At 35.4% G+C, this 27,907-nt stretch overlaps 1 protein-coding gene across 3 annotated transcripts in view; it reads left to right on the top strand.

Annotated features, from left to right (window-relative positions):
* CAPS2 (calcyphosine 2) overlaps positions 1-18,601 on the top strand; it is a 31,173-nt gene extending 12,572 nt beyond the window's left edge. For all 3 annotated transcript variants that reach the window (XM_083366475.1, XM_083366473.1, XM_083366474.1), the window contains exons 8-19: positions 907-1,029; positions 2,176-2,243; positions 4,015-4,134; positions 5,792-5,866; positions 6,459-6,554; positions 6,672-6,765; positions 10,839-10,957; positions 13,629-13,705; positions 14,124-14,278; positions 15,064-15,183; positions 15,740-15,836; positions 17,899-18,601. In XM_083366475.1, coding sequence (XP_083222601.1) covers positions 907-1,029; positions 2,176-2,243; positions 4,015-4,134; positions 5,792-5,866; positions 6,459-6,554; positions 6,672-6,765; positions 10,839-10,957; positions 13,629-13,705; positions 14,124-14,278; positions 15,064-15,183; positions 15,740-15,836; positions 17,899-18,074 — 1,320 coding nt within the window. In that variant the 3' untranslated portion in view covers positions 18,075-18,601. The remainder of the gene's footprint in view (positions 1-906; positions 1,030-2,175; positions 2,244-4,014; positions 4,135-5,791; positions 5,867-6,458; positions 6,555-6,671; positions 6,766-10,838; positions 10,958-13,628; positions 13,706-14,123; positions 14,279-15,063; positions 15,184-15,739; positions 15,837-17,898) is intronic.
* Positions 18,602-27,907: the final 9,306 nt, after the last annotated feature.

The following is a 27,907-nucleotide window of genomic DNA, read 5'->3' as shown; positions in this document are numbered from 1 at the left end:
AACACCATCAATGCTAGTAAGGAGTTGGGTTTGCTGTCAGTTTATGTTCCAGTGCCTTGCCCTGTCAGTGTTGGTAGGGTGGTCTTAGAGGTTCTTTGGTTGGGCTGTTACTGTTGGCTTGTTTGGCAGTATAATCTTGAAAATAATCTATGCTCATCTAGGTGCTGATTGCTGGTGAAGTGCTTAGGTCTTTTTGTTCCCTTTTTAGCTTGTTGATTGTCTCTTTTGCATAGTCTATATTGTTTATGTCTATGTGTCTATTGATGGCTAATTTGTCAGGGTGCCAGGCTTCTAGACAATCCCTAGCGTTTTTGGACTTGGCTTGGTCTAAGATGGTCACAGTTTCCCAGTTGAAACTATGGTTAAGTCTGTCCATGTCTTGTGAAATTAAAAAGCTTTCAGCATGTCTTCTGACTGCTAGTTGGTGTTTGTGGATGCGTTCTGCCAGTCTTCTGCCTGTTTGTCCTACATAGTGTTTGTTGCAGTCATTACATTGTATGTTGTAGATGACTCCTGTTATTTCTTCTGGGTCTTTTGGTTTGCTTGGGATGTTTTGAAAGGCTTTAGTTGGCTTGTGTGCTATTCTGATTCCATATGGTTGTAGTAATTTCTTAGTTATGTGAATATTTAGCAATTCCTGTAAGGTCAGAGATAACATTAAAATGTTTTGCATAATGAGTTTTTATTTATTTTAGTAGAAACAACTGCTGTATACAAGACTTATGAATGTCTCAGTATTTATATTCTTTTGAATTTTTGAAGAGGGGAGGTTAGATATAGGAAATATATATAGGTTACTTCCTGTACACATTTTAGCAGCAATGAATTAAAATGAAATAAATAATAGTAGTAACACTCACTGGAATCACGAATTTCATCCAAATACTATGTTTTGTTCCCATATAGGATTCACAACCAGAAAATCCAAGAATGGATGAATTCACAGTTCTTGATGAGAAAGCCCTTTTACAGCAAGGTTATACAAACAAACCATACACTATGCAGCATAGCATAAGAAAATTGGACGTTGTAAGTTTAATAGGATAAATTAAAGTGCTAGAAAATTAGCATATATTGTTAAGCAATGTAAATAAGTAAATTTAACTCAATATCACTTGATATAGTGCCCTTCTAGTTTAAGTACACAGATAATAATTTTTTATTGTGCACAAATGAAATGGAGCCAGATTGGTATAGTGGTTAAGGCACCAGGTTAGAAAGTGTAATATTGTGAGTTCTAGTCCCGTTTTAACCATGAAAGCCAGGTGGGTGACTTTGGGCCAGTCACTCTCTCTCAGCCCAACCCACCTCAAAGGATTGTTATTGTGGGGAAATTAGGAGGAGGAAGATGTATTAGATATTTGTCTTCTTGAGTTATTTTAAAAATAATAAATGTGGGATGCAAATAAAATCAATCAATCAATCAATAAAATGGTACTGCTATTGAAACTATTTTCAGTTCCTTATTATTTTTATTTTACATTAAGAATTTAAACAAAACATTACTTCAATAATTTGAAGCTCTGAGTTTAACATGTATCAAGGTGGCATAGAATCAGTTTCATGTCAGTGAGCATATTCAGGTTCATGCATAGGTTGATGGCTGAATAGATATTAAAATGTTTATTTATTAGATTTATAGCCCTCCTTTCATTCAGAAAAGCAAGGCAGTGTCCATAATGCAATGCCTTATTTCTTTTCAAACAGCTTTGTCAGGTGGTTTTCAGAGAAAGTAACTCTCAAAGTCAGTCAAAGGGTTTCTGTGTATGTGGGTAGAATAGAACATGAGTCTCCTGGTGCAACTCTTTAACAACTACACAATGAGTAAATTTTACTATAGTCACAGTTTAGGATAAGCAATTATGTCTGACCCCAATCTGAAACAAAAGTGATACTATTTTTAGAATTTCTTTCTGATGAAGTTTGCCCATATTGTAGCTATTTAAATTAAATCCAGTTCAATAAAAATGGATGTTTTTTCATAGATTAAGTTTCTGGGTTAATTATTTGTAAAATCTATAACAAGGTAGCATTTTATATCTGTTGTATTTTTAAAATAACAGTCCTCACTGCTTCTTGTTAAGAGTGCTAAATCCTCTGGTTTATTGCACTTTTAACAATACTGTTGAAAATATTTAAAAGGTACTTTTATTCTGTTCAATGGTTACTTTGCAGGAAGAAGTAGCAGCAGAAAGAAAAAAACAAGCTGTGGTAGAACAAGTGATGTTAGATCAGTTGTGTAGGTAAGTTAATATGCCAATTAATTAGCTAGAAAAGTACTAATATATAGCAGGGCTATGTATTTCCTTTGAAAAAGATCGTTCACAATTAGTACATACAAAGTACATACAAAACTGTGTTGAATCAAAGTAGCCCCTTTTTTCTCATAATATTGTGGTTGCTTCTGGTCATCTTCACATATATGTTTAATTTGCTGGCAAAAATATTGGATGTTTATGCAGATACAGCAAATAAGATGACCACTGCTAACCCATAAACCATTATTTACAAACCACAGTGGGTTACTTGAAATTACTTGTTATACAAAGTCAAACCTAAACAAATGTCATTGTTATTTAATACAATATGTGAACCCAGTATTTGAAGAGAGAGAATCATGCTTCCATGCACAAGAAATATCACAGTAGCTGAGTGGCAAACAGATTGGGGGATGGGAGGGGGAGGAGCAAAAAAGATGTTAACTATGTTGGGAAGATTTGTTCTATTTCTCCCCATCCTCCCACAAGTCATCTGTTGTATGCTGATTTATTTACTTTATAGTTCTCTGAACATCAAAGTTCAGTGGATCAGTGAATATGAGACCGGTTTGTGGAACTAAATTGTAAGATCAAATATCTGGTTATAAAGGGGAATTTAAAGGCAACAGTATTGCTTACTACATGCTGTTTGGTTAATTGTGTGACTTGTTTATTTATTTTGTTGATTTATTTATAAGACCTAAAACACAACTCTAAGTGTCTCACAACAACAATCAAAATTACAATAATAGAACCAATAAAATTATGCCTCAATCATCCTTGTCCAGTACAGCCGAAAGAACCATTCCTGGTCATCTAATCTCATTCTGTCCCAATCTTGGGGGAACAACAAGCATAGCTTTAGACTAAGATATAACACCCAGTATCATTCTCTGTGGCCCAATTCAAAGCCCAGAAGAATGTTGTTAAAGATCTCATAGCCATTGAGAGATCCATCAGGATCAAAAGAATCACATGTTTTTGTCTTTTTGTTTTTATGAGAGTTATTTGTCAGAATGGCTGCTTGCTTATTTCCCCAAACTACGCCTGAACTCAGATTGAAGGGGTTTGAGCTAATGATGTTATCCAAAAACATCTACATCCACACCACTATCATCCTCCTTTGCCCAGAAGGTATTTGTAGTTTAGCAGCAGTTGGCAAATGCTTTGGATCCAGCAGTGGAAAGACCAATTGGGTGCCACCACTTCCTCATGCTTTCACTACTCCCTGGGATCTACCAGCCAACTACTCTGGGCTGGCTCAACTGAGACCCAGATGGATGAGGTCAAGAAAAAAGGTGAAGGGACTGCTATAAGCATCTTATTAAAATATTTAGACTTCACATTTTGAACAATCACAGTGCATGAGCAATCCTATACATTAGCATCACATAGTGTACTGGATGTCTGTGTTGACTGTATCAGAAGCAAATCTGTGTAGTATCTGACACTTGAATGTTTTTGTGAACTCCAACGTTAGATTTTATGAGATAGACAATAATTTATATGAAATGTAATATTCATAATACTTGGGTATTGACAATGTATAGTGTATTTATACTCCTATCAGTACAATCTAGAAAAGTTGCAACGTATATAGTACAATTTAAGCACTTTTATGTTACATGAAAAGTATTGGTAATTTTATTGTTATTTCTCTGATTGTACAACACTTATTTAACTTGTAAAATTTAACAATTTAAAAAACTTGGGGGGGGGAAATGAAATAGGTTTCATTAGTTCCGTATTTTTTTAGAGCTGTGATAAGTGATCCAGAGCAAAATGGAAATTCAGATACTTATAAGAAGGATCCTGTACTTCCAGGTTTAAGCACAGCACCTCTGCGCTTTAGAAAAAGAACATTACATGAAACAAAGTAAGAAATGTTACACTATATTGCTTTATGGATAATGTCCTCAAAATTATTTCATTATGAAGCTTTCATTAATTTTAGATTGTGCACCTAAATATTTTGATTCTCCATAAATGAGAACCTCTATATTTTTTAAAATAAAATCAGTTTTTTGTAATAGTAATGTTTATCTAACAATGGTTTTTAGCTCTTTTTAAAATTTCCTGCCTTTCACTATATGTTTAAATTATAATGTATTATTCATCATTTTACAGACATGAAATAAATTAAAGTAAATTGGTATATTATTGTTCCCATGAGCCAAGAAGTCCTATGATTAATATTAGTTTCATTATTTGTGGCTCATGCCTTTATGCAATTCATTTGTAAAAGATCTACTGTTACTTTGGAGCATTTTAATCAACTAGGATACAATTCATTTTTTAATTAGAAATAGAAAAGGAAGACCTGATAGAAGTTTATAAAGCACTAGAGTTGGAAACGACTAGCACATATGTGCAGGGGAACCTTTACCTTTACCTGCATAGTCAAAATGATGTATTTAATAGGAATAATTCAGATGTTCATCTGTGAAGTTAGTTGCCACATAATGAGATGATGGATTCCAACTTACAATAAATTCATAGATGACAAGACTGTCAAATCGCTATTAGTCATGTGACATCAAATTAGCTGCTTTTAAAAATTGACTCTGGCGCAGCAGGAAGGGAGGGGGAAGCATGAGGTATCTCAGTGGGTCAAAGAGGCGTTGGGGGCCTGTTCCATCACTACCCCCCCCAGGGCCTTCCTCACTGTGAGATACCTCATGTGCACTTAGTGAGCCGCATGTGTCTTAACAAGCAACGGAGTGATCTTGTTCAAGGTACTAGATTCACTCCCACAAGTTTTAGAATTGCGAATGGAATGTGCAGGTTCAATTACACTCGTAACTCGAGGACTATCTGTATTTTTGTTTTCGTTGATTTTATGGGTGCTTTTTTGCTATTTTAATAATTATTAGTCGCTTCCTATAGTCATGAGTTTGAGATGGGCAACAATATAAATTGAAATAAATGAATAAAATATTCCATCAGTTTCTTTTCTGGCTACACTGAATGGTGTTTGCTTCTTAATATATACTAGTTTTGTAATGTCTCCCTTATGTACATTCAGCTGTATGTTCAGGCAACCAAGAACTAAGCTTTCCTAAAATGTTCTAGGAATGTATTGATTTCTGTGACTAATTTTGTAAAAATATCACTTTTATTTTCTTGGAAATATGAATTATTATATGCAGGTACATATGCACAGATATTTTATGAAATAAGCAAAATCAACTTTACTGCTAATGGTATTGAAGTGCACGGTTTGAATCATTAGTAAGATTTTGATTAGTATTGATATCTGCTAGAAAAACTTAAAAAGCCTTCAGATTCTTGAAGATACCACTCGTAAGCAGTGAAAATATACACAATTCTATAGTTCCAGTGAAATATATAAACCTGTATAATATTTTAAGCTTACTTGTAGTGGCAGTAATCAGCATTTAGGTTTTGTCTTTGCTGTATTTTTTCACGATAACTCTATTGAACTCTATTCATAAACATGTCTATTCTACAAGCGGCTGGCATGCAAAATGACATACTTGCATAGAATATAATATTATATATTTTTCTTACAGAATTAAGACTAGGTCAGCATTGACTGAAAATATGCTTTCTAACAAATTACGATTTGATGGTAGATTAATATCAAGGTATGCCTACAAAACTTTTAAATTTTGTTTTCCATTCAGAAGTTACTGAGTATGCTACTTCCATAACCACATCTTAGTCTAATTGCTTTCTAATAAAATAGCATAGTAATATACACAGTTTATATTAGACTTTTATCCATTGTTATGTATATTTCATGTTGATCTGCTGTATGCACATTTTGTGAAATCATAATCAGGTGCTAGACTAATGATAAAATGCTGATTTCCCTGTGTATGTATACAGGAGGGATAAACTAGTAAATAGAATTGGTGTCTTTTGTGGATCTTGTGAATATAATCATTTACTCTATTAATCTTTTCCCCTTATGTCGTGGTCCAGCAGTATGATCTATTGCAGCAGTTGTTCATCAAAATTATTTTTACCTTAAATACTAAATACTAAAATATGTGATGTTTGGTCCTTAGATCTGTTAATTGGGTGGAGCTTTGAGACACTGAAAGTAGAGCATTTATACATACTGGGCCTAATTGGAAATAATATGCATCCCCCAATTCTCACATTCTGTCTGATTGGCAGTTAAGGATTCATTCTGCTTTATTTTTAAGAATCTAATACTTTTTTCCATTATAGGAATGGACGTGATGCTTGTCGAGAACTGATTGGATTTTACTTCGCTTATGACAAATCTTTAACTATATATGAATATCGAAAGTTTGGTAAAAATAGGTGTGTGTGTGTGTGTGTGTGTGTGTGTGTGTGTGTGTAAAAATCTCTTCAGAATTTTATTTAGCCATTAATACTTAGTAAAATCACTTCAAGGTTTTTTTTTTTAATTTCATACAGAATAAATGCTCTACCATTCATTCTGAAGGGTATTTATATGCATCAGCGTGGACGGAAGAAAGGAAAACAATACAGTCTTAATGATTTCTTTGTTGTAAGTATTATAAATCTGAATAGGAGGAAAGTATGAGCAACTTTTTGTGTCCAGAAACTGCACGATTGCTGGGTAATGGGTTTGAGCCATGCAAGTATATGAACAAATAAACAGGGCGGAGAGAAATAAGAGTGTTTTTACAGGAGTTGTTGTGACTCAGGGTCAGTCTGTGGGTCCGACAGCCGGCTCCGATGTATCGGAGGACTCAGATGTGGGGGAGGAGGGAAACGAACCGGCTGATGATGATTTGGAGACTTTGCAGAGTCCTCAGCCGGGAACCTCTGCTCAGCTGTGTGAGCCCGAGAGTGCGGAGGATGATGACCCACAGCTGGCCCTGTTCAAGGACGCCCGACGCAGGAGGCAGTCGAGCAGGGACAAACAAAGAAAGGCTATGGGACTCCTCGGGAGGAGGCACAGGGAGACCACGCCCTGAGCTCTCTATAAAAGGAGTGTTTGGGGAGGGGCTGGTTGCTGAAAGCAACTCTTTTGCTTGAGAAGATAAGCTCTTGTGTGTTTACTATTAAATCTTGGCAGAAGCCTTTTAGCCTTGGACGCTTTCCAGTCTCTTCTTTTGATTAGGGGTGCGAGAAGAGGGCTGGTTCAGAACAGGAGTAAGGGAAGAAAATACTTTTAAAAGCTAGAATTGCCTTACGTGTCACTGGTACAGTTTTGTTTCTAGAGGCCTTTTGAGCTGGAAGAAGCACAGAACATTTCTCAGATTAAGGAAGGATGGTGTTCTTTCCCAGTAAATAGGAGGAAAATGTGATGGTCTTAAGAATTATTTCTGCTTGAAATAATTGAATACGAACAGGTCAAGAGCTATTTATTTTCAGTGATCCTGACCAAAATCTACTTTACCTGTGCTAGAACGTATCTTTTTCCCGCTTGTTATTGTTCAGTTGCTAAGTTGTGTCCAACTCTTTACTACCCCGTGGACCATAGCACACCATGCTCCCCGGTCCTCCACTATCTGCTGGAATTTGCCCAAATTCATGTTCATTGCATCAGTGCACTGTCTAACCATCTCATCTTCTATTGTCCCCCTTCTCCCTTTGCCTTCAATCTTTCCCAACATCAGGGTCTTTTCCAAAACGTCCTCCCTTCTCATTAATTGGCCAGAATATTTGAGCTTCAGCTTCAGTATCTGTCCTTCCAAAGTACAGTCAGGGTTGATTTCCTTTAGGATTGACTGAATTGATTTTCTTGCAGTCCAAGGGACTCAAGAATCTTCTCCAGCACCATAATTTCAAAGCATCAATTCTTCGGTGCTCAGCCTTTCTTATGGTCCAACTCTCACAGCCTACATCACTATTGGGAATCATAGCTTTGACTATATGAACCTTTGTCAGCAATGTGATGTCTCTGCTTTTTAATATGCTGCTTATGTTTTCCATAGCTTTCCTCCCAAGGAGCAAGTGTCTTTTAATTTCATGGCTGCAGATACAGTCTGCAGTGATCTTGGAGTCCAAGAAAATAAAATAGTAAAATAAAATAATAAAAGCAGGCATATACATAGAATGAAGGCTATTGTTAAGCACATTGGTTTGTGCTTAAATTGTAAGCCGCCCTGAGTCTTCGGAGAAGGGTGGGATATAAATGGGATTAAAATAAAAATAAAATAAAAATAAAATCTGTTACTGCTTCCATTTCTTCCCCTTCTATTTCCCAGGAGGTTATGGGACCAGATGTCATGATTTTAGTGTTTTAATATTGAGTTTCAAGCCACCCTTTGCAGTCTCCTGTTTCACCCCCGTCAGAAAGCTCTTTAGTTCCTCTTCACTTTCTGCCATAAGAATGGTACTGTCTGCATATCTGAGGTTGTTGATTTTGTCCCGGCAATCTTAATGCCGGCTTGTGATTCATCCATCCTGTCCTTTTGCAAAATGTACTCTGCATGTAAGTTAAGCAGGCTGACAATATGCAGACATGTTTTGAAGCAGTCAGTTGTTTCATGTCCAGCTCTAACTGTTGCTTCTTGACCCATATACAGGCTTCTTGGGAGACAGGTAAGATGGTCTGGTATTCCCATCTCAAAGCCTTTAGCATAGTCAATGAAGCAGAAGTAGCTGTTTTTCTGGAACTTCCTTGCTTTCTCCATAATCCAGCAAACGTTGGCAATTTGATCTCTAGTTTCTCTGCCACTTTGAAACCCAGCTTGTGCTTCTTCCTTCTACTAATTGCTAATTAAATTTGTTTCAAAGGGCATAGACAGTATTCCCAGAACATTGCAGGCTGGTTTGAGTTTGTCAATAATGGGTAGGCAATGATAATTTATTTTCAATTGTTGCTTTCCTTTTTCTTTCTTGAATATTTTCAGTGTTAATTGTTAGATGGATTATTAATATGATTTTTCAAACTGATTTAATGGATTCAGAGAATGCAGGCAGACATTTATTCTGATAACATTGCTCAGATTCACAATGAAAGTAATATTCAGAAAGATCTCACCCGAATTCTTCAGTTGCAAGCTAAATAAAAAATTGTTTTTAAATTGCTTTAAGGCTACATATCTTCCCTTTGCCACAAGAGGGCAGACGGGCAGTTGATTACGGAGCACAATGTGTACTATCTTTTATGATTAAATGAATAGGATTGCATGGCTTCTTAAAGCGATTAATCCTTATAAACCAAATTTTTATCAGAGTGTTGAGAATCAAAAAGTATGTATTGGAACTTCTAAAAACTGAGAAATTTACTGGTATAGGCGTCTATGGCTGGTTTCTGTTGGGTAGTATTGAGCTTTAGGATTTAAGTTTATAGACCATGGAGACTAAAGCCTGAAGCTCAACTTTGCCCAACAAAGGAATTTTTTCAAAATATCTTTTTTAGAATTCAAGAAATTATTACTAATAACAGTATAGCAGTGATATTCATTAGAGGAACAGCACATTCCTCTATAACGGAATGTGTACATAGAATTATTTGTCACTGTATTAACCTGACAGTAATTTGGATAACAAAACAATATTAGAGCATTTGGAATTTACAGCATAGCATCTTGAGAGTATGAATTTGTACTTTAAACTGAAGAAATGTTAACTACAGGAGATAACATAGTGCTCTATATCCTTAATACAATCATGCAATGAATATCAGAATGAAGAATACTTATGCCTTAGTAAATGCATACATTGGATGCTGTTATATAATCTCTGGTGTGGCTATAAGTGATAATAGCAAGAATCTGTAGTCATGATTAGCAACCCGTGACAACTATTTTTACTTGTTGGGAATCTGTGTAGATTTTCATAGGCTGAAAAATATACTGTCCACATACTATGCATTTTATTTTATGTTTGTCAACATCTTCATATATACAGCTGATTAAGAGAGAAAAAATAAGCCAATTAAAAGAAAAAATGCAAGAGGTATTCATCTGGAATTACTATATGAAAATGTCTATATGGATTTTGTTCCTGATTCTCTGAAGATTATAGATTTCTCAGAATTACATATTTTTTTTCTATACAAAGGATGTTGCAACACATCTGCAAACAACTGGAACAACTCAATTTATCAAATGAGCTACAAAAGAACTGAATGACTTAAAATATTTCCCTGTTATATGAGAAACAAAATTGTTCTGTTCATATATTCTGATAAGAAATTCAACTCTTAATCCTGAATAAATTCTGCTTCCCCAGAATCTGAAAAGGATATTTTAGTCTTGAAATTTATAATCCTGAACTCCAAGTCTTCTCAACTGTGCCATATTAAGTTTAGAGGCAATAAGTACAACAGTCAAAATCATGGAAGTTAGGTGTTATCTGTTAGTAAACAAAAACATTGTGAGAGAAAAGTGGCTTATTTAGAGAAGATCATTCGGAGAATGAGGGAGAATAAACAAAATATTGATATATAAAAGATAACTGAAGACAGAACAGTAGACAGATGCTGTCCATTAAGATTAGTGTCCTTGTAGAAAACTGGATGGATAACAGATTTTGTCTGGTTTGACATCGTGCTTTCTAGTTTCTCAAAGTCAGATATATTTGAAATAATTCACCTCTTTAATATTGTACTGTTATTTTATAGAATAGAGTTTTAAATCATTCTTATATTATTGATCACAGGGGGCAGACCTAACTTTTTTGAGCCTTCAGCATCCTGGCCTTCCTGAAAGTGTTAAACAGAAACCAGTGTTTACAATCCGTGTCACAAATATTGATGGAATGGCTAGAACTTTTCTAAAGTAAGTGGAATTAGAGTATCTGCTCATGAATCCTCTTTGTTGATCAAAAATATTTTCTATATCTATTGGCTTGAGGATTTGTTTGTATTTCTCCAGCATAAATGTTAATACCTGATTAGAGGTACACATAGTAGAATGTTACTATATGACTGGGTGTTTGTAGAAGACAGAAATTCCTCCAGAACACAGAAAAATGTGTAAGTACATCTAACATTACTTATGTTATAGTTACTGTTTCTAAAAAGTGCAATTTTGAATTTGTTTGAAGAGAGATACCATACAATTAAAAATGGTAACTCTTTTTTCATTGCTTTTAATGAAAAAAGCTAATCTTCTGCTCAAATTGAAGTTTTATATAATTAAAACAAAAAAGAATTGCAGAACTGTATGTAATGTAGGTCCCTCAGAAATATTGAAATTACATGGTCCTTCAGAAATACTGAAACTATATGTCCAAGAAATCCAAATCAGTTCTTAACACATGAAAAACATGATTATTTAAGACTAGTTTAATAGTTTCATTTCAAAAGTGAGAATTAATTGGCAATTACATTATTGTTTATAAAGGAAAACCTGTAAATAGAGGGGGAAAATTATTGTAATGGATATTTCATGCTTTCCCTGATTCTTGCAGCTCTTTCTAGAACTTTAATGATAGTCTAATAAATGTAAGAGATTAGAAATAAATCAACAGTAGTTATTTGGGGTAACTATTTGGTAGTTATTTGCTATAATCTTTAAAAATAGCAGATTAGAAGATATAGTAACTGAGATAACACATCATTTTGATATATAATGTAGTTTATTTGGCTTTGCCTTGATACGTTTTATGAATCTAGAGATTATGAGTAGTAAATTATAAGGTGTAAGTCATATTTTTGGCTTAGTATATTTGCATATCATAGGTACTTATCATATGGTGGCTTATTCAATAATGCATAATTAGACAGTCTGTGAATTGGGCCAGCAAGTAGGAACAAAAATACTAAAGATTTATATAAAATGGGTGTTGGCTAGGAGTCTTGCTAATCTATTAATCAGTCTATCAGAGAAATATCCTTGGCATATTATGGATTTCTAGGAAGTAAAGAGAAGAAGATGGATGTGGCCTCAGGTAGACATGACATGATACATTTTGAATGAGTGATTGCAAGTATTTCTTTGTGGGTCTGTTGTTAAAAGAAAGTTCAGAAATAGTTTGTACAGATTGTGGCTACTAATGTGAAAAGTGGTAAGATGGAGAAAGATCATATATATTCTGTACCTTCTAATGGGATATTTCTAGCACTACTGATTAAAAAGCACAGTGGTTTTTTTAAAATCTTTGCAGATTTAATAGATTTATTAAATGTTTTTAGGTAATGTCTGACTGAAACCCCATTTAATGTAATTTTTTCTGGTCTGGAGTCCTATGTGGCTATGTTTAGCTGCCACTTTAATTTCCTACAGCATTCACATATTAATAACCCTGTGATGCAGTGTAGAAGATTGACAGCAGTTCCAGGCTGTCTTGGTACTAGTGAGGGGCTGGTGAAATCAAAAGTGCATGCCAGAATAAACAAACAATGAAAAACCAAACACACAAATCAAGGACCTGGACCTGGCTTTGATACAAAGCCTAATATAATGCAAAGTATAATATAGCTTTGATGCTATCACACAGTAATAACTCAAATCCCCTTCCTGTCTCATATCTTCTATTATCCCTGACTAGAACATAGTATACCCAAATGAGATGATTTGACGTAATTCTCAAGATTTAGCTTGAACAAGTTAAGAAACAGAATATTTCTGAACTTGTTTTTTAAAATACGTATACTCAAAAACTGGAATTTATCTCTTTTGATAAGGTGAAATTACTTATCTTCTGGACTGTTTCACATGTGTACTAATCTGGTTAACGTAGTTTCAAAGTTCAAAAGAAGGGCCTGTACTCCATTATATAGAACAATTAACCAGTGGAACAACCTGCCTCCAGAAGTGGTGAATGCTCCAACACTGGAAGTTTTTAAGAAGAGACTGGACATCCACTTGTCTGAAATGGTATAGGGTTTCCTGCCTGAGCAGGGGGTTGGACTAGATGACCTCCAAGGTCCCTTCCAACTACTACTACTTCTTCTTCTTCTTCTTCTTCTTCTTCTTCTTCTTCTTCTTCTTCTTCTTCTTCTTCTTCTTCTTCTTCTTCTTCTTCTTCTTCTTATTATTATTATTATTATTATTATTATTATTATTATTATCATTATCATTATCATTATCATTATCATTATCATTATCATTATCATCATATAAATCATCAATCTGGGCAATCCCTTGTTCAAGCTGAGTGAGTTTTAATAATCACATGCACTGGGTAAGCAAATAACCCCTAAGAGTCTGTATTTCAAAAGCTGTCTCACCTTTCAAGAGTAAATAAAGAGGTCTCTTCATTGCATCTATGAAGCCATCTATGATGTATTCCTGCATAAAATACTTTCATGTCTTGCTAGATTTGGGAGGAACATTTTAAACCTTTGAATAAGTTTATTTCAAAGTTTTTAGATACTACAAATACATATAAAATATTTTACAACTCAGAAAATCTGTTTTTCCTAATTTATATGTAAAATATAATATATATCTGTGAAAGTAACCTCCTGTATTTATGACTGCTTAACAAATGCATATATTATAGGATGTATAATGTGGAAAATGAGAAACATCCTATCAAGGAAGAAGATGATTGGAAAAAAACTTTGAGGAATATTCAAGGTTTGTATATTCTGTTTGCTAGAAATTCTTGTCTATGAGTTCTGTAAAATATTTTCATGGAACCTAGATTGTGCTTTATAGTAATTGTATTACACTACACTTTCAGAAAAGGCTTTTGATTATAGGTAATATAATTTTTTGATGCAGAGAAAATAGTGTGAATTTTCTTTGATATTAGCAATGTTCTATCAGAATGGGATAATTCTTTATATGTAGAATATCCTAGGATAAATTCTGAGCATCTCTAGTAATTTCCTTGTATAGCAGGATTAGAAAATAATTCTTCAGTTTATCATACTATATCACTAAAAGGCAATATTGAGGTAGATTAGGTCACACTTTTACATATTTGAAAACAATGACTGTACTTGAGAGAAAGAAGCATAATTTTAACCAACCATTTTAAATTCCTAACTAGATAATTTGAGACCAAAATTAAGTAAAAGTGGAGTTCGTATTGTTTCGGGACTAGGAAAACATTTTCGTGAATTGGACAAGAAGCAAAATGGAAATATTACAAAAGCAGACTACAAACAAGCTCTAAAAGTATTTCATTTAGAAGTGACTGAAGAGGTATGTCAAAATCCTTATATAAGAGAGTAGATACAATTTAATAGGCATTACTTCAACATGGTAGTATGTAATTCATGAGCAATTTGCAAAGACTGAAAGATACAATTTCCTGAAAAGGAATAGGCCAGACAAAGTGGGAGGATGAGATGGCATTGTATATGAAGAACAGGTATGCTTTTAGAGGTTTGGGAACTTAAGAAACTCCAAATTAGAGTTTTCATATAAGGAAACAAAAACAATGATATTGCAGGATGGGCTGTGGACCACCTAGCCAGGCAGAAGATCTTGATAATACCCTCCAGGGCCAAAGTACAAGGCTTTCATGGTTTTGGGCTATTTTGCGTTGTGCTTTTATAGTCATTATGTTTATTGCTTATTTCATAAGTGTTTCAATCTGATGCTATCACACACAAAATTATAATTTGGGCATGCATAAATGAGAAATATAATACTAATAGGATCTTAGTTACTTGGATGTTTATGGAAACTAACTGTTGAGCTTGGGGAACAGTACAATTGCCCCATAGGCAGGAGCAGCTTACTGCTTATTTTCTCTGCTTACTTTTAGGTCATATTTTCTTTCTGTTGACAGGCCCCTTTGGCCTACCTGAGCCTACTCTGGGTTTTATGTGTCCTTCATTCTTGAAGTAGCTTCAAAGAATGTTCTTACAGTTTCTGAAAACCCCATTCCTGCATAATTTGAGTTTTGCTAATGTTTATGTCATGGTACTTATTTTGTTAGTTAGGTATGCAGCACTTAATTTGACTTTGTATTTTAAATTTAGGAATTTGAATCTTTATGGTTAGTTCTACATGATGACAATAATGGTGAAATAGATTACATTGAATTTACTCGTGCTATTCTTGGAGAAATGAATGAATACAGAAAAGCATTTGTTAGGAAAGTAAGTAATCTTATTTTAAGGCTATAATTCATGTATTAAAAAGTTGAATACTCTTAATGTGTATAATGCTTAACTGGTTGTTTTTTTGGTGGGAGAATGTCAAGATTTGGTTTACTGTGAGAAAAGTTCTTTCTGTGTCATTTGAAGAAAATTGTCAGTGTGAAAATGAGTCAGTGAGAAAATTCTTTACTGTTTATGCAACAGAGAAAAATGTGTTAAGAAATTGGTAGTGTTAACAAAAAAATACGTTCAGATTTCTAAGTAGAAAATATATTTATTGTTATAAGATACTGACTGAATAAAACTTACTGTCCTGAGGAAATTTTAAAACCTTACTTGCACTGATGTTAATTTCAGGTGTACCCAATTACTTCTTTCTCTCTTTTTCCAAACATTTATGTAAGGTCAGGTATTCCACAAATATAAATTCTATATGTAGCATGTTGATTGAATTTTGCTAATACAGTAGTAGTTCATTTTCATGTAAACATACCAGATGTATATAAACATTTTTTCCATATATTTGATGCTCACATTTTTTTCTGATTATTTTTAGGCTTATATGAAGCTAGATTACAATAAAACTGGCAGAGTCCCTATGGTAGATATCAAGAAATGTTATTGTGCTAGAAAACATCCTCAAGTTATAGCAGGTAATCTATATACTACTAAAACCTTTGTTGTCATGACCTTTAACTAGGTGAAACAGTGCATTAGAAAAGCAACATTTTTTGAATCTAGGTACCTCAGACCAGCTAATTTACAGATCTAAAATCTGGGACCCATAACTCACAACGGAATAAAATTTGGGAAAGTTGTAGTTGCTTCATTGCTACTGGCTGTTACTGTGGTCATGTGATCTTAATTTTCAGTGTTCCATGACACTTTCCCAGCTAGTTTTGCAATTCCTTGCTCTATCCCCCACTCAGCAGCAGCCACTTACTTCCATATTTCTTGACCTATTTCACTTTTGCGCAGACCCTATCCATCCCACCCTCACCTCTTGTGCACTCATGGCCACCCTTTCCAATCTACAGTCACCTGTGCACCCTCCCAAACCCATGTGGCATCTATGGCACACACCCACATATCCTTCCCAACTTATGTGGCATCTCTGACACACCCCATGGACAATCCTGACCCCCACCTCTGTGCATCCTCTCTTCCCGGCAGCAGCATCTTGCCAGATTACTGCCCTTGATCTTGCAACTTCTGCTGGCTTCCCCACTGACTTTTCCTCTGCAAGCTTCCCCCAAGCAACGCAAATGGGAAGCTGTCAAGTGTTCAAGGCAAGGCAGGGGGAGGAAGGAAGATAATAGCAGAATGATAGGGTGTGCAGGAAAGAAGGGGGGAAGGGAAGGAGAGAAGGAGGCAGGGAAGTAAGAAGAAAGGAAGGGAGGAACATTTAGGAAAGAAGGGAGGGAGGAAGGAAGGAAAGGAAGATGATGACAGAATGATAGGAAGGGTGAAGAAAGGAGAAGGAAGGAAGGAAGATCAATTTCTGATGCTCCCTACCAGTTTCCCACAAGGAAAGTCAAGGGAAGGCAGCAGGAAGTTGAAAGTCACTGCCACTCCCACTGCTTTTTTGCCTGCCTGTGATCATTTTATTTTTCTCTTTCGCTAAGGAAATATCTCTGAAATGATGATGTATTGCTACTGCTTCTTAGGTGCAGGGAGATTATAGTCATTATAGTCATTCAGTTTAAGAAAGAGTTTAATTTATGATATCTGCCTTGGGTAATCTCTGTCTTCGTTTATATATCTTCAGTCTTTTGGAGCAAATTTATATTCTACCTCTGAGCTTCTAAAACTATTTGACTTCAAGATCCTTACCATGAAACTCTATTCCTTATGGCCATTTCCTTAGCTGCATGGCTTTCCGGATGGACCGACATCACTTATTTTTTTCTGCAGATAAGGACTATTCCTTACATGTATAACACGTTTCCATTAGATCAGCTTACTGTTACTAAAGAATTTGCAAGCGTCTGTTTTTTCAGGTTGCTTGATTATTCAAAAAATATAAAAATACATTATAAAAATAGAATGGAAAGAAACAAGAATGTTTTTTTAAAAAAAGCTCAAGATGTTTCAGTATGAGGTATTTAATTCATATGCAGTCTCAAATATTTGCTGAATGCAGTTATGTTGAGAAAATAGACAACATTCCTATGTTGATCAGAGGAACACACAAGATCAGATTCATTTTTCAATTAGCCGCCAACATAATGATACTGTTTCTTTCACCATCCTTGGAAATCTTTGTAACCTGAGCATACCCAGGGCCTTCATTTGGTGTGTATTGTAGTCCATTATATTTGGAGAAAGACATTACAAAGTTTGGGATAAATGTAGGCTTAAAGTAGGAGACTGAATTATTGTGAGCACCTGTGCAGTGGCATTACAAAACAAACCAATTCCTCTGTTTTGCATTTGCATTCTGATGTTGCATGCAAATATTTAAGTAACAATGATTTGCATTGGGACATGGTGATGGACATTTTGTCTTTTACCTCCTGGACTCCTACACAAGTTACTTTTACTAAGATATCCCTTGAATTTTCTATTTTAACTTGCTTTTCTTAGGAAATCTTTTTTGTTAGATATATAGCATGTTTTTAACATCTGTAGAACACAGCTGTAATTTTTATTTTTTAATGTTTTACTGAAGCTTTCACTTACTAGCAATTTTAATAGTAAGTAATATTTTAACAGGTAATGCAACTGAGGAAGAAATTAAATCTTCATTTCTTGAAACACTGGAGGATGCCTGCAGCAATCCCAGTGAAGTTTCCTTTGGTGAATTTGAGGATTATTATGAAGGATTAAGTATTGGCATTCTGGATGATGACGATTTTATTAATGTATTAAGGAATCCCTGGGGAATTTAGAAGTAAAAAATATAATGTAAAAATTAGGAATAGAGACTCTGAACATTTGTTAACTTTCTAAATAGCTTTAATAAATTGGCCTTCATAAGCTGAAGGTATAGTAATGTTTTAAGCATGGCTTGTTTTTCTTCCTGCAACATTAAAGTATTGAAGGGATTTCATTGTGCTTATGATTTTAGTATGTTTAAGTTTGATACTATAGAAGCTATTTTGTACATAGTAACCATTTTATATTGATACCTGTAGTGTTATCATGTAATCATCGTTTTGTTATTTTGTAATCACTATTTTGTAGATAATTGCCTGAGCAGATGCTTTATGTATATTGGAAAAGTAAAAGTCTCATATTAAACATGCAGGAGATTGCTTACATGAAAAGAGCTCAGTAAGGGGAGGGGGAGTTACGAATGGAGCCTGGGTTGTTGTGTATGAGTCACCATCTTGGAATTCTTTCTTCGTGCTATCTTATGTCTGATACAAAGACCTGATCTTTTTGTTCTGGAAAGGTATAAAAGGTGGAAGACATCTTTCCTGGTTGTTGCCTTCATTCCTTTACCAGCCACGAAGAGGAATTAGGCAGCCTCTCTGTTTTGATCAAAATAAATAAATATTTCAGTATATGTTAATTAACATATTAACATTTAGTATATGTTAATTTTATATTGTAAACAAACCATTTTGAAAATACTATATTTTGATTTCAGAAACAGTGAATTACTTCAGTATGTATGTATAATTCAGTTCTACGATGATCATAATTTGTTATCTTTGCTCAGAAGTATTCAATTTAACTAACAGTTTAATTGATCAATTAAACTGTTAAGAGTTTGGTGAATTTGAGGATTATTATGAAGGATTAAGAGTTAAGATCAATTAAACTGTTAGTTAAATTGATCTTAACTCTAATATATTGCCAGAAGCTTTTCGGAACCAAAAAGCAGTTTTATCCTCTGCTAAATCCTGGACATGCAGATATGAATTTTTGGAGATCTATCATTTAGAATACCATGAATCAGTCATACATAATCTGTGCTGTTCAGACATCCTCAAGGCCACATAACAGTAGTATTTGTCTTCACCTTCAACCACTTTGGGTGGTTGGGAGGGGAAAAAATCATGCTATTTTAAAACCATTTCATTAATTGAGCCAAAATATATTCTCTGTAGGCTAAGATATTAAAAAAGCTCATTCAAGTCATAGCAGAAGGCCTCAAAAACAGACAAATGTTGCTGGAGTTGTTTGAAAGCTATGTTCTGTTTGTCTGCAGAACATTTAATATTCCAACCTAAGGGGAAAAAATGAGCCTTTCTGTATATACATTCATCAGGATGCATATAGGGATTATCTGAATAGAACCTGGGAGTCTGACCAGGGATTACTATTTCAACCTTTATTGACTCATCCATCCCATTGGAAAATGATGCCTTTCTACTAACAAAAGATGAAGGGAAATAGGCCTATGTTAAGAGGCTAAACTACTGTATGACAGGATTGAGGATTCTTCAGATGTAATTTTCTAATTGATCAGATGGGATAGCCACCAAGAAGGTACATAAGGAAAAACAGAGGAGAAGACGTGTAGAGGGAGGTTTCAAAGCAATCAATACTTATAGAAATAGTGCCTGGTGGTACTCTTGCCAGCCTACTTCAGTGTACAGTATGCTTTCAGTGCCTGAGGATGAGAATAACAGAATCTGACTTTACCTTTTATTTAGCCAAATTTAATGTGATAATTTTTCAGAAGACCTGGATGCAAGAAGGAACTCATCTTAATGGATATTATTAGACTTCTCTGATACTAAAGGGGAGTCAAGGCAGGAGATACAACAGTGTGAGGAGCTCATAATATTTATTTCTATTAGATTCTAAGTTTTGGAAATCAGTTTTGTCCCACTGAATTTTGCAATAGCAGCATTAATAAAATTCAGCCACTGCAGTCTTATTGTGCATCATCCCTCCTCCTCCGAGAATCTGCTTAAAACTAATCATCATTGATATGTCAGCAATTTCAGTGTCAGAAGTGGGTGAGTAATGCAAAGAATTTCCACAATGTCTTCCAGAATCTTTCCACTTTGCTGTTTGCCATTCTCAATCTGCTACTATCTAACTCTGCTGAATTGTACTTAGTGCAGGTCTTCAGCAGACTGGATCTGATTATTTTAAATAGTGTCACTAAGGGAGATTTTCTAGGGGCATTTATTTGGGGAGCATGTACATCTATGACTACCCTGGGTTATGTGACTGTCATTTGCAACTTTAATTTGTAGATAGTAGAAAGCTGATTGAAAGCTTACTACTGTCATGAGCTTCAAGCCTCCATCAAACAGGGCAAGAAATATGTTTTTCATCCTGCAGTTTAAGCAGATGTGGTACTGCTTGTCATTTAAGGTAGTTAATGCAAATATGACAGAAATGTTAAATTTGATGCACATTTTACAATTTGGAACATCTATTGTAGAGCCACTGATTGATTCAGAGTCCTCAATTGGAGCATTCCTTGTGAGCTGGTTTCAGTTCATAGATAATTAAGGACAGTGAATAATAATAACTCTGAATAATGCAGTGCTAATTGTAACTAAACATCAACTTGGATATTTCTATTTTTTTTAATAGTACAAGTACCTGATTGCAAACTAGGAAACTAGCTATAGAGGAGGGCTTGATTCATTTACTAACTTCAGCAAAGTTCAACGATCCTTCTTCCATTTGAAAAATAGTATTTGCCCTTCTATATTCTTTTACTTGAGATCTCCTATCCCAATAGGAAAGTGGGAGGAGTTCACCCACCTGGTATATGCAGGAAATTTGAACAGAATGGTCTCAGAAAGATTTGGCCTTCTTCCATCTTGGCTCCTATGTTAATATCTGGGCTTCCAAACCAGAAATCTGCTTAAGAGTTACCTTGAGGTAAGATGGGTGGCCTATAAATTTTATAAATAAAATAAAATAAATAAGGTTGGCAGACTTGTTAGACTGATAAGCTCCAATGTTGGCTTCATAATTTACAGGTATAAACTACATTTTCTGGAAATTGCAATGATCCGAAATTTATTTCAGGCTCCCGACTCCAACCTTACATGGCCAGAGACAAAATTCTATGTGGTAATCTGCTACCAGGTCCATGATCCAGAAATGGAACAGAAGAAAAGAAAAGCTAGGAAGAAGGGGATGAGGATGATAGGGATGTGTAGGGTAGTATTTCAGCATTTCACCATGTTCGTAATCCAGTATTTTGTTTTAATGATCTAGTAATTACTTTTTAAATTTTCCCAGTATTTAATACTTCATGCATATTGTACGCTGACTTACTTTATTTTAATGTCGGTGTAATACTTTATCTTCTTTTATCATGTTTCTGTCCAACTGTGCAATGACTATATTAAAGACTGATTATGAAAATGCACTCTTGGTATTTGTAGTTTTATTTTGGGAATTATTTTAATGAGATATAGAATGAACACATATTTCTTTTAAGAGAAACTACTTAAGTTTTCTTTCTTGAATATAAAGGCAGATGAAAAATTGAAGGGGAAAATGCATAATTCTTGAAAAGAGAGACATTGTGTTACTAATTCCAGTGTTTGTATTCTGATCATTTAACTAAATATTCTAAGAAAATTTACAACTTGTCTTATAAATAGTTCTATGGTTTAACTTTTAAAAATGAATTAAAATTCAATCATTTATTGCTTAAACATTAAATGATTTAATATGTATTATTAGTTAAGTATTTAGTTTATTTCTAAGATATGGGAAAAAGCACCAGTCAATTACATTTAAAAACAAGAGAACTCTTTTTAGTGAACAGTTACTGTGATAACATAAAAATATAGTATATGTAATTCTTGGTGCCTATTAAGAAACATTAAATTGATACCTGTGCTTTATTTCTACTGTAACAGTAGAAGAAGCAGATGTCAACTCCACAATGAATCTGGCTGCAGCCATCTTGCTCATTCTAGGTTGCCACAAGAATGGGAGGGTGTGTGGAGGATTTCTGCTAGTCTAAACATTTCACTGTCTCTTGGGAACCAAGGTCATTTCTGTCAGTTAGATGGGTGTGTGTGAGAACATTTGGTTAGAATACCTGCCAAACTATTCTATTAGGAAACATAGCTGATTGCATAGCAATGGGTGGTAAGTTTAACTTTGTAATAGTGTTTCTCTTTGAAGGGGATTTCAGATCTTCAACTAAGCTGTATTTTTAACACACATTTAGTGTTTTTTTAAAGGAACCTTAAACTTTTTTTCACCAGGCAGATCTAACAGATTTCCAGAACGTTGTAAGTCCTGTTCAGATATAGCTCAGGTGACAAGTTATTGGGCAGAGAAGTTCAATGATGCCAACTTGTCACTTGGAGAACTTGAATGATGGTTAAAGCTTGCTCCCAGACACTTTTCCAGAGTCCCTCAAGCTCATCCCAGCAAATAGTGAGGACAGTGATTAGTGGTTATTTTCCCTGCCAGCAGATGTGGCACAGGGTGAGAGAAGAAACACAGGCAGAACAATACACCAATCACTGGTTTTAAATTCCTCCCCATGAAAGCTGTACAAACAGCACTGTCATTAGCTCTCCCACTGAGGTAGATTACAGCTTGCTGACTACAGATTTGAACAAATGCATATTAATATAACTGAGGAAGATTTGCTAGATTTCTCTACCAGAATAGGCATTTATGTATACAACTGGACATGTCCTGCTTTTCTCACAAGTCTTCAACTTGTGAGGTTCAAGGTACAAGTTCATGTTTACATGCAAGTGACTACATATAAAAAGCTTTTCAGCATAGACATCTGAATTATGCATGCAAATGCCAGTGTCAAGACAATGTTACAATCTATCAACGGAGGTTGAATTTATTGCTGTGATTTGCATATTTATTTTAAAGCCTGAATAACATAAACAAATACTTCATGTTTCCAAAATTCTAGCCATGCGTACTCACATTACTGGGTAATAATTTGATAAATATTGTTGCTCAAAGTAGAATGGGGAAGTGTATAAGGTAAGAGTTAGTTAATTGACCAGTTCCTCATAGTCCCAGAATGAAACACGTGAAGATATCATGCTGTAGTAATTAGGATCATACACAGGGAAGGATGCAAATAAGGTTCAGGAACAGAGAGCAAGAGTAGTCAATGACAAAGTGATGTTGATAGTGAAGTGTGAAGACATGCTGTAGTTTGCTATTGCCATACATTGCCCAGTTAAGAAATAAATTATTAATTAATACAAAAGTACCTCTTTAAAACGTGATTTTAACCTTTGGAGAACTTTGAATAATATATAAAGATTGTGGGTACAGCTATGCATCTGGTTATGCTTTGCATTACTTGCAAACAAATTCCAGTATGAGGTTGAGGCCCTGCCTCAGCAACCCTTATTCCCTCATCTTGTAGTCGTATCTGCAAAGAGAAAGCATGGATGGAAAATGTAATTCTTTGGATTTTCCTAAGTAATATTTCCAGAAATGATAAATTGTAATTCACACAACAGAAGTCCACTATTCTCTATATACAGTAGCAAAGCAAAATGTCCAGTTGATAGGGTATGGCAGAAAACCACTTAAACTTCCCTTTCAGAAATTTGTGAAAATGCTGTACTCCTTGAAAACAAGCAGAGCAATCTCACCACTGGTCCTTTGTTGTGCGTAGTTCGGTTTCCATGGCAGTAGACAGCTTAGTTCAAACACAGGCAGCTTTTTCTACCAAAAAATAAAGAAATAAAAAACTGAAGAGATGCAGTAGTGGGGGAGGGGATACAATCCAGTGAATTATAAGTAGCAGTTCATACGCAGGAACCATATTCCTTGGGCTGTAAATGCTTAAGTGAATTATAACAAAGACTTCCCCATTTTTGGTAAATACATCTGCATTATGGCTGTGCAAAACATACAGGAGTGCTTCGCAGAGCATCTTAGCATCATGAAAGCATTTCTACTTCAAAGACTCTCCCTGGATATCTGTAGATGAACCTGTATGCAGATCCAACATTTTTCTTAAAACATCAGTGAAATATGGTGCTTATATAAATAAATAGACAGCTGGTGACAATCTTTAAAATAACTGTGTGAAAGGACTTGGCCATGTTTATCTTATTTATTAAATTTATATGCCATCCATCTCCCCTCTGAGGTGACTGAACGTCTATGTTAAAGGTTTGAGGAAGGGGTCTTCACTTACCACTAACATGTGGGCATCGTGTTTTTCAATAATTTTGCATAGCTTTGATCTGCACGCCTGATGATATATGCCTTATAGTGGAAATGCATATTGTTATGTTAATGGCACAGGCAGTTATATCATTCCTTTGCCTGCTTTGTAAAGAAAGAAAAGAAAAAAATCACGTTCATAATCTGTGAAGAGTTTCGTGGTATTATTGTCTTGCTCATTGTGCTACTTTCTGCTTGGTACAAAGAACATCAGGAATACTCTTTGGAGATTCAAACGCCATGTCTCTCTTCTTTTCCTTTTCCATTTGTTTTTACTCTCTTTTTACTTTCATAGAAGGAAATGGAAAGGAGGAGAAGGAAGAGAAAGCTCTAACATATGTAGAGTGCTACTCCATTACTAGCTCTCACATTACTCTTTTGTTCTGTCTCTTGTTTTTTTGTTTTATCTTCCATCCTACTTCTGGATCAACCTCTGCCCCCAACAACTTTTTAAAAATCTTCTAACTTCTGGCTGTAGACTATTGCCTATGGTCTTCCTTCAAGCTGCATAAATAATTTTCCAATCTTGTTTACATTTAGTAAAAGGTGAAAGATCTAGATGATCTGAACAGAAGCCAGTCCCACCTAGGTTTGCTATAGAGATAAATAATAAAGATAATTTGCACAGATGTGAATCAGTTTAGTAGAACAGACTATGCCCACGTAGGTCTTACTTGCACATAAACCAAGTTGAAGGTCTTTTATCTCTTTGCAGTGTAACATGTTTAGAGATGCTACTTAATTGACTTCCCAGATTTCCTGAATATGTATCATATATAATATAAAAAAATCTCATCCTCTTCTAGTTTTAGTTTTGCTTAGCTATTGTTAATAGGTGTAGCATATTGACATTGCAACTATTACTAACACTCCATTGGTTTTCATCTAGTTATTACATTCTTATTCTAACATATATATGTATTTTTATGACTTTTGTTATAACATTTTTCAATGGTTAGTAACATACCATCCTTGAAGTATGATAGGCAATTTTTAGATGTATTTATCCATTCTGGCCTTTCATGAACAATACTTGTTGAAATCTATGTTTAAAAATAAGTATATATTTTAATTTCAGTAATTTTATATTGTATCTCTTAAAGTTTTATTTGTAAAGAGGTGATATGCATGTGGATAACATGAAGTTTAAGTTTAAGTTTAAGTTTATTATATTTGTATACTGCCCTTCTCCCGAAGGACTCAGGGCAGTGAACAGGGCACATATAAAATACACGGTACAAAAGTTAAAAGAGAATTAAATAGAAGCCCGAGCTAAAACAATAAATAATAGTATAAAAAACCCGCAATAAAAACCCCAACACATCCCCCATCAGGCCAGGCCGGCTTGTTCAAATAAATAGGTCTTCAGATTGCGTTGGAAGGAGCAAAGGTCAGGCACCGTCCGGAGCTCAACCGGCAGCTGATTCCATACGTCCGGGGCGCCCACAGAGAAGGCCCTCCTCCTGGGGGCCACCAGACGACATTCTCTGATCGGTGGCACCGTGAGGAGGCCCTCTCTGTGGGAACGCACAGGGCGGAGGGAAGTTGACGTTGAAAAATAACAAACTAGTTTGTGGGTACATCAGTTTTTAAAACTGTACTTATATGATCATTAAATACATTAAAAACATTGTTATTCATATTTTAGTTAACAAAACACTGTCACATTAAGACATTTTTCCTTCATTTCTCAGAGTTATTTATTGCTGAGTTTTTATTGCATTGAAAGCCTTGTTACATAAAGCGGCTATGGATTTAAGAAAGCTTTAAGGAAACTTTCTTTTTTCCTTTCAGGAAGAATTATGTGCAATAGTGTTTAAATGCCTGTGTTATTCTTTGCTTTTGATAATGCAAGAATGCAAGAATCTGTTTTTTCTCTCAAACGATACAGTTTTTTTTAAAGTGGTGAAGCTGGTAGCTTCTTTATTCTTCAAACATTTACACAATCATAAACTACTTTTCATGGGTAATTTTCCTAATATTCAGGAGATTAAGGGTGTTGTGAATATGTACATAAAATATATACAAAATATTGTAACCTATATAGAGAAACAGAGTTAAGAAATACTGTATATCTGACAATGTTTTAAATAATAAAGAACATGACTATGTCTAAATGTCTCTTTCCTTCTTTCTTTTGCAAAAACGTATAGATCTTATTTTCAGGAAGAATTGTAGACATTTTGGATGATAAAAGATAGAAATGGTCCTTCACATTAAACAAAAAGCTACTTGTGAAAGGAACCCCTTCATCAAATATAGATAACCTAAAGCTCCCAAGTGAATTATAGTTTCTAACATGGCCATTTCAGAGATACTATGAGCCAACTTTTAGCAGTATCTGAAGAAACACAAATACCTCATTAGACCCTAATAGTAGTTGTCTGGCAATTGTGATTGTGTTTTGACTTCTCTCACACAAAATGTAGTATCACACAAAAATAGTTAATTAGTAATGGAGGTTGATAATACATCCAGATTACAAAATCAAGAAGGTTGAAATTTCTTCAAATGAGAAACTGCAGGTAAAATTCTTGATCTTGCATAGATTTGCTCATTGATTAGAAACCAACAATTCATGATAAAAAAAGAGAGCCAGAGCCAGAAAAAAATGTTTCTGGAACAGGCATTCCACTGAAAGAAAAGGCTTAGAGGCAAAAGTCCTGCCCTGCCCTGCTTTCTGCTATATGTTATACGTATTGTGTAGTGGGTCCGACGCAAGAGAGACGCCAGCCGGTGTGTGAGTTCAGCTCTTTATTGGAAGGGGAAGTGAACTGAGGAACGAGGGCTACCTGGCCTCCTTATATACCTGGCCAGGTAAGCTAACAGTCAATGGGGTTGGCCCTAGGTTTCCCGCCGAAACTGTCCAGGCCAACGCCCCCTGAGGGCTGTTGCTATGCAGATGCCTGCATACATAACACCCCTCCCCCCTTAGAGAAGACCCACATAACAACAACAACATGCAACTACTATAACTATGAGTATATATATATAAAAAAACAGTGGTGTCCTTGTGTGAGGGTCACTTGCACACATAGTCCGACAGGTAGGCTGGTGTCCTGTGTGGACAGGTGGATCGTCTGGGTGTGCTTGGCCCCTGGGCTTGGACCATGGGTTCCTGAGGCCTTTGTGCAGGGCTGCAAGGAGCCGGCATCAGGAAGTCCTCCTCCTCTGGTCCCTGCCCTATGACGTCCTCAGCTGGGTTGACCCCTCCTGGAGTGTGGTCCTCCTGTTGATCGTGTGCGTTGAGTTCAGGGACGTGTGTGACGCGCTCAGGGGCGTGTGTGACGTGCTCAGGGACTCTTCCTCTGAGCTGATCGATGTGTCGCCTTATGCGTCTGTCCCCCTCCACCCCTACAATGTACGAAAGGGGTCCTGTTTTCCCGACCACTGTCCCCGGAACCCAAGGATGTCCAGCCCCATAGTTCCTTGCCCAGACCAGGTCCCCCAGGTTGAGGACCCTGTGTGTGGATGATGATGGCAATGGTGATGGTAGTGATACTGGTGGTGATGGTGATGATGGTGATGATGGTGATGTTGCCCTACCGGTTTCGGCTGCTACCTGGTCTGGGTGTAGGCGGTCCAGCTTGGTGATGAGGCGGCGTCCCCATCGCAGTTC

The sequence above is a fragment of the Vipera ursinii genome (assembly GCF_947247035.1).
Source record: "Vipera ursinii genome assembly, chromosome: 6".
NCBI classification, from domain to species: Eukaryota; Metazoa; Chordata; class Lepidosauria; order Squamata; family Viperidae; genus Vipera; species Vipera ursinii.
The sequence above is the reverse complement of the archived record's forward strand: the minus strand, read 5'-3'. Positions and strand labels throughout refer to the sequence as shown.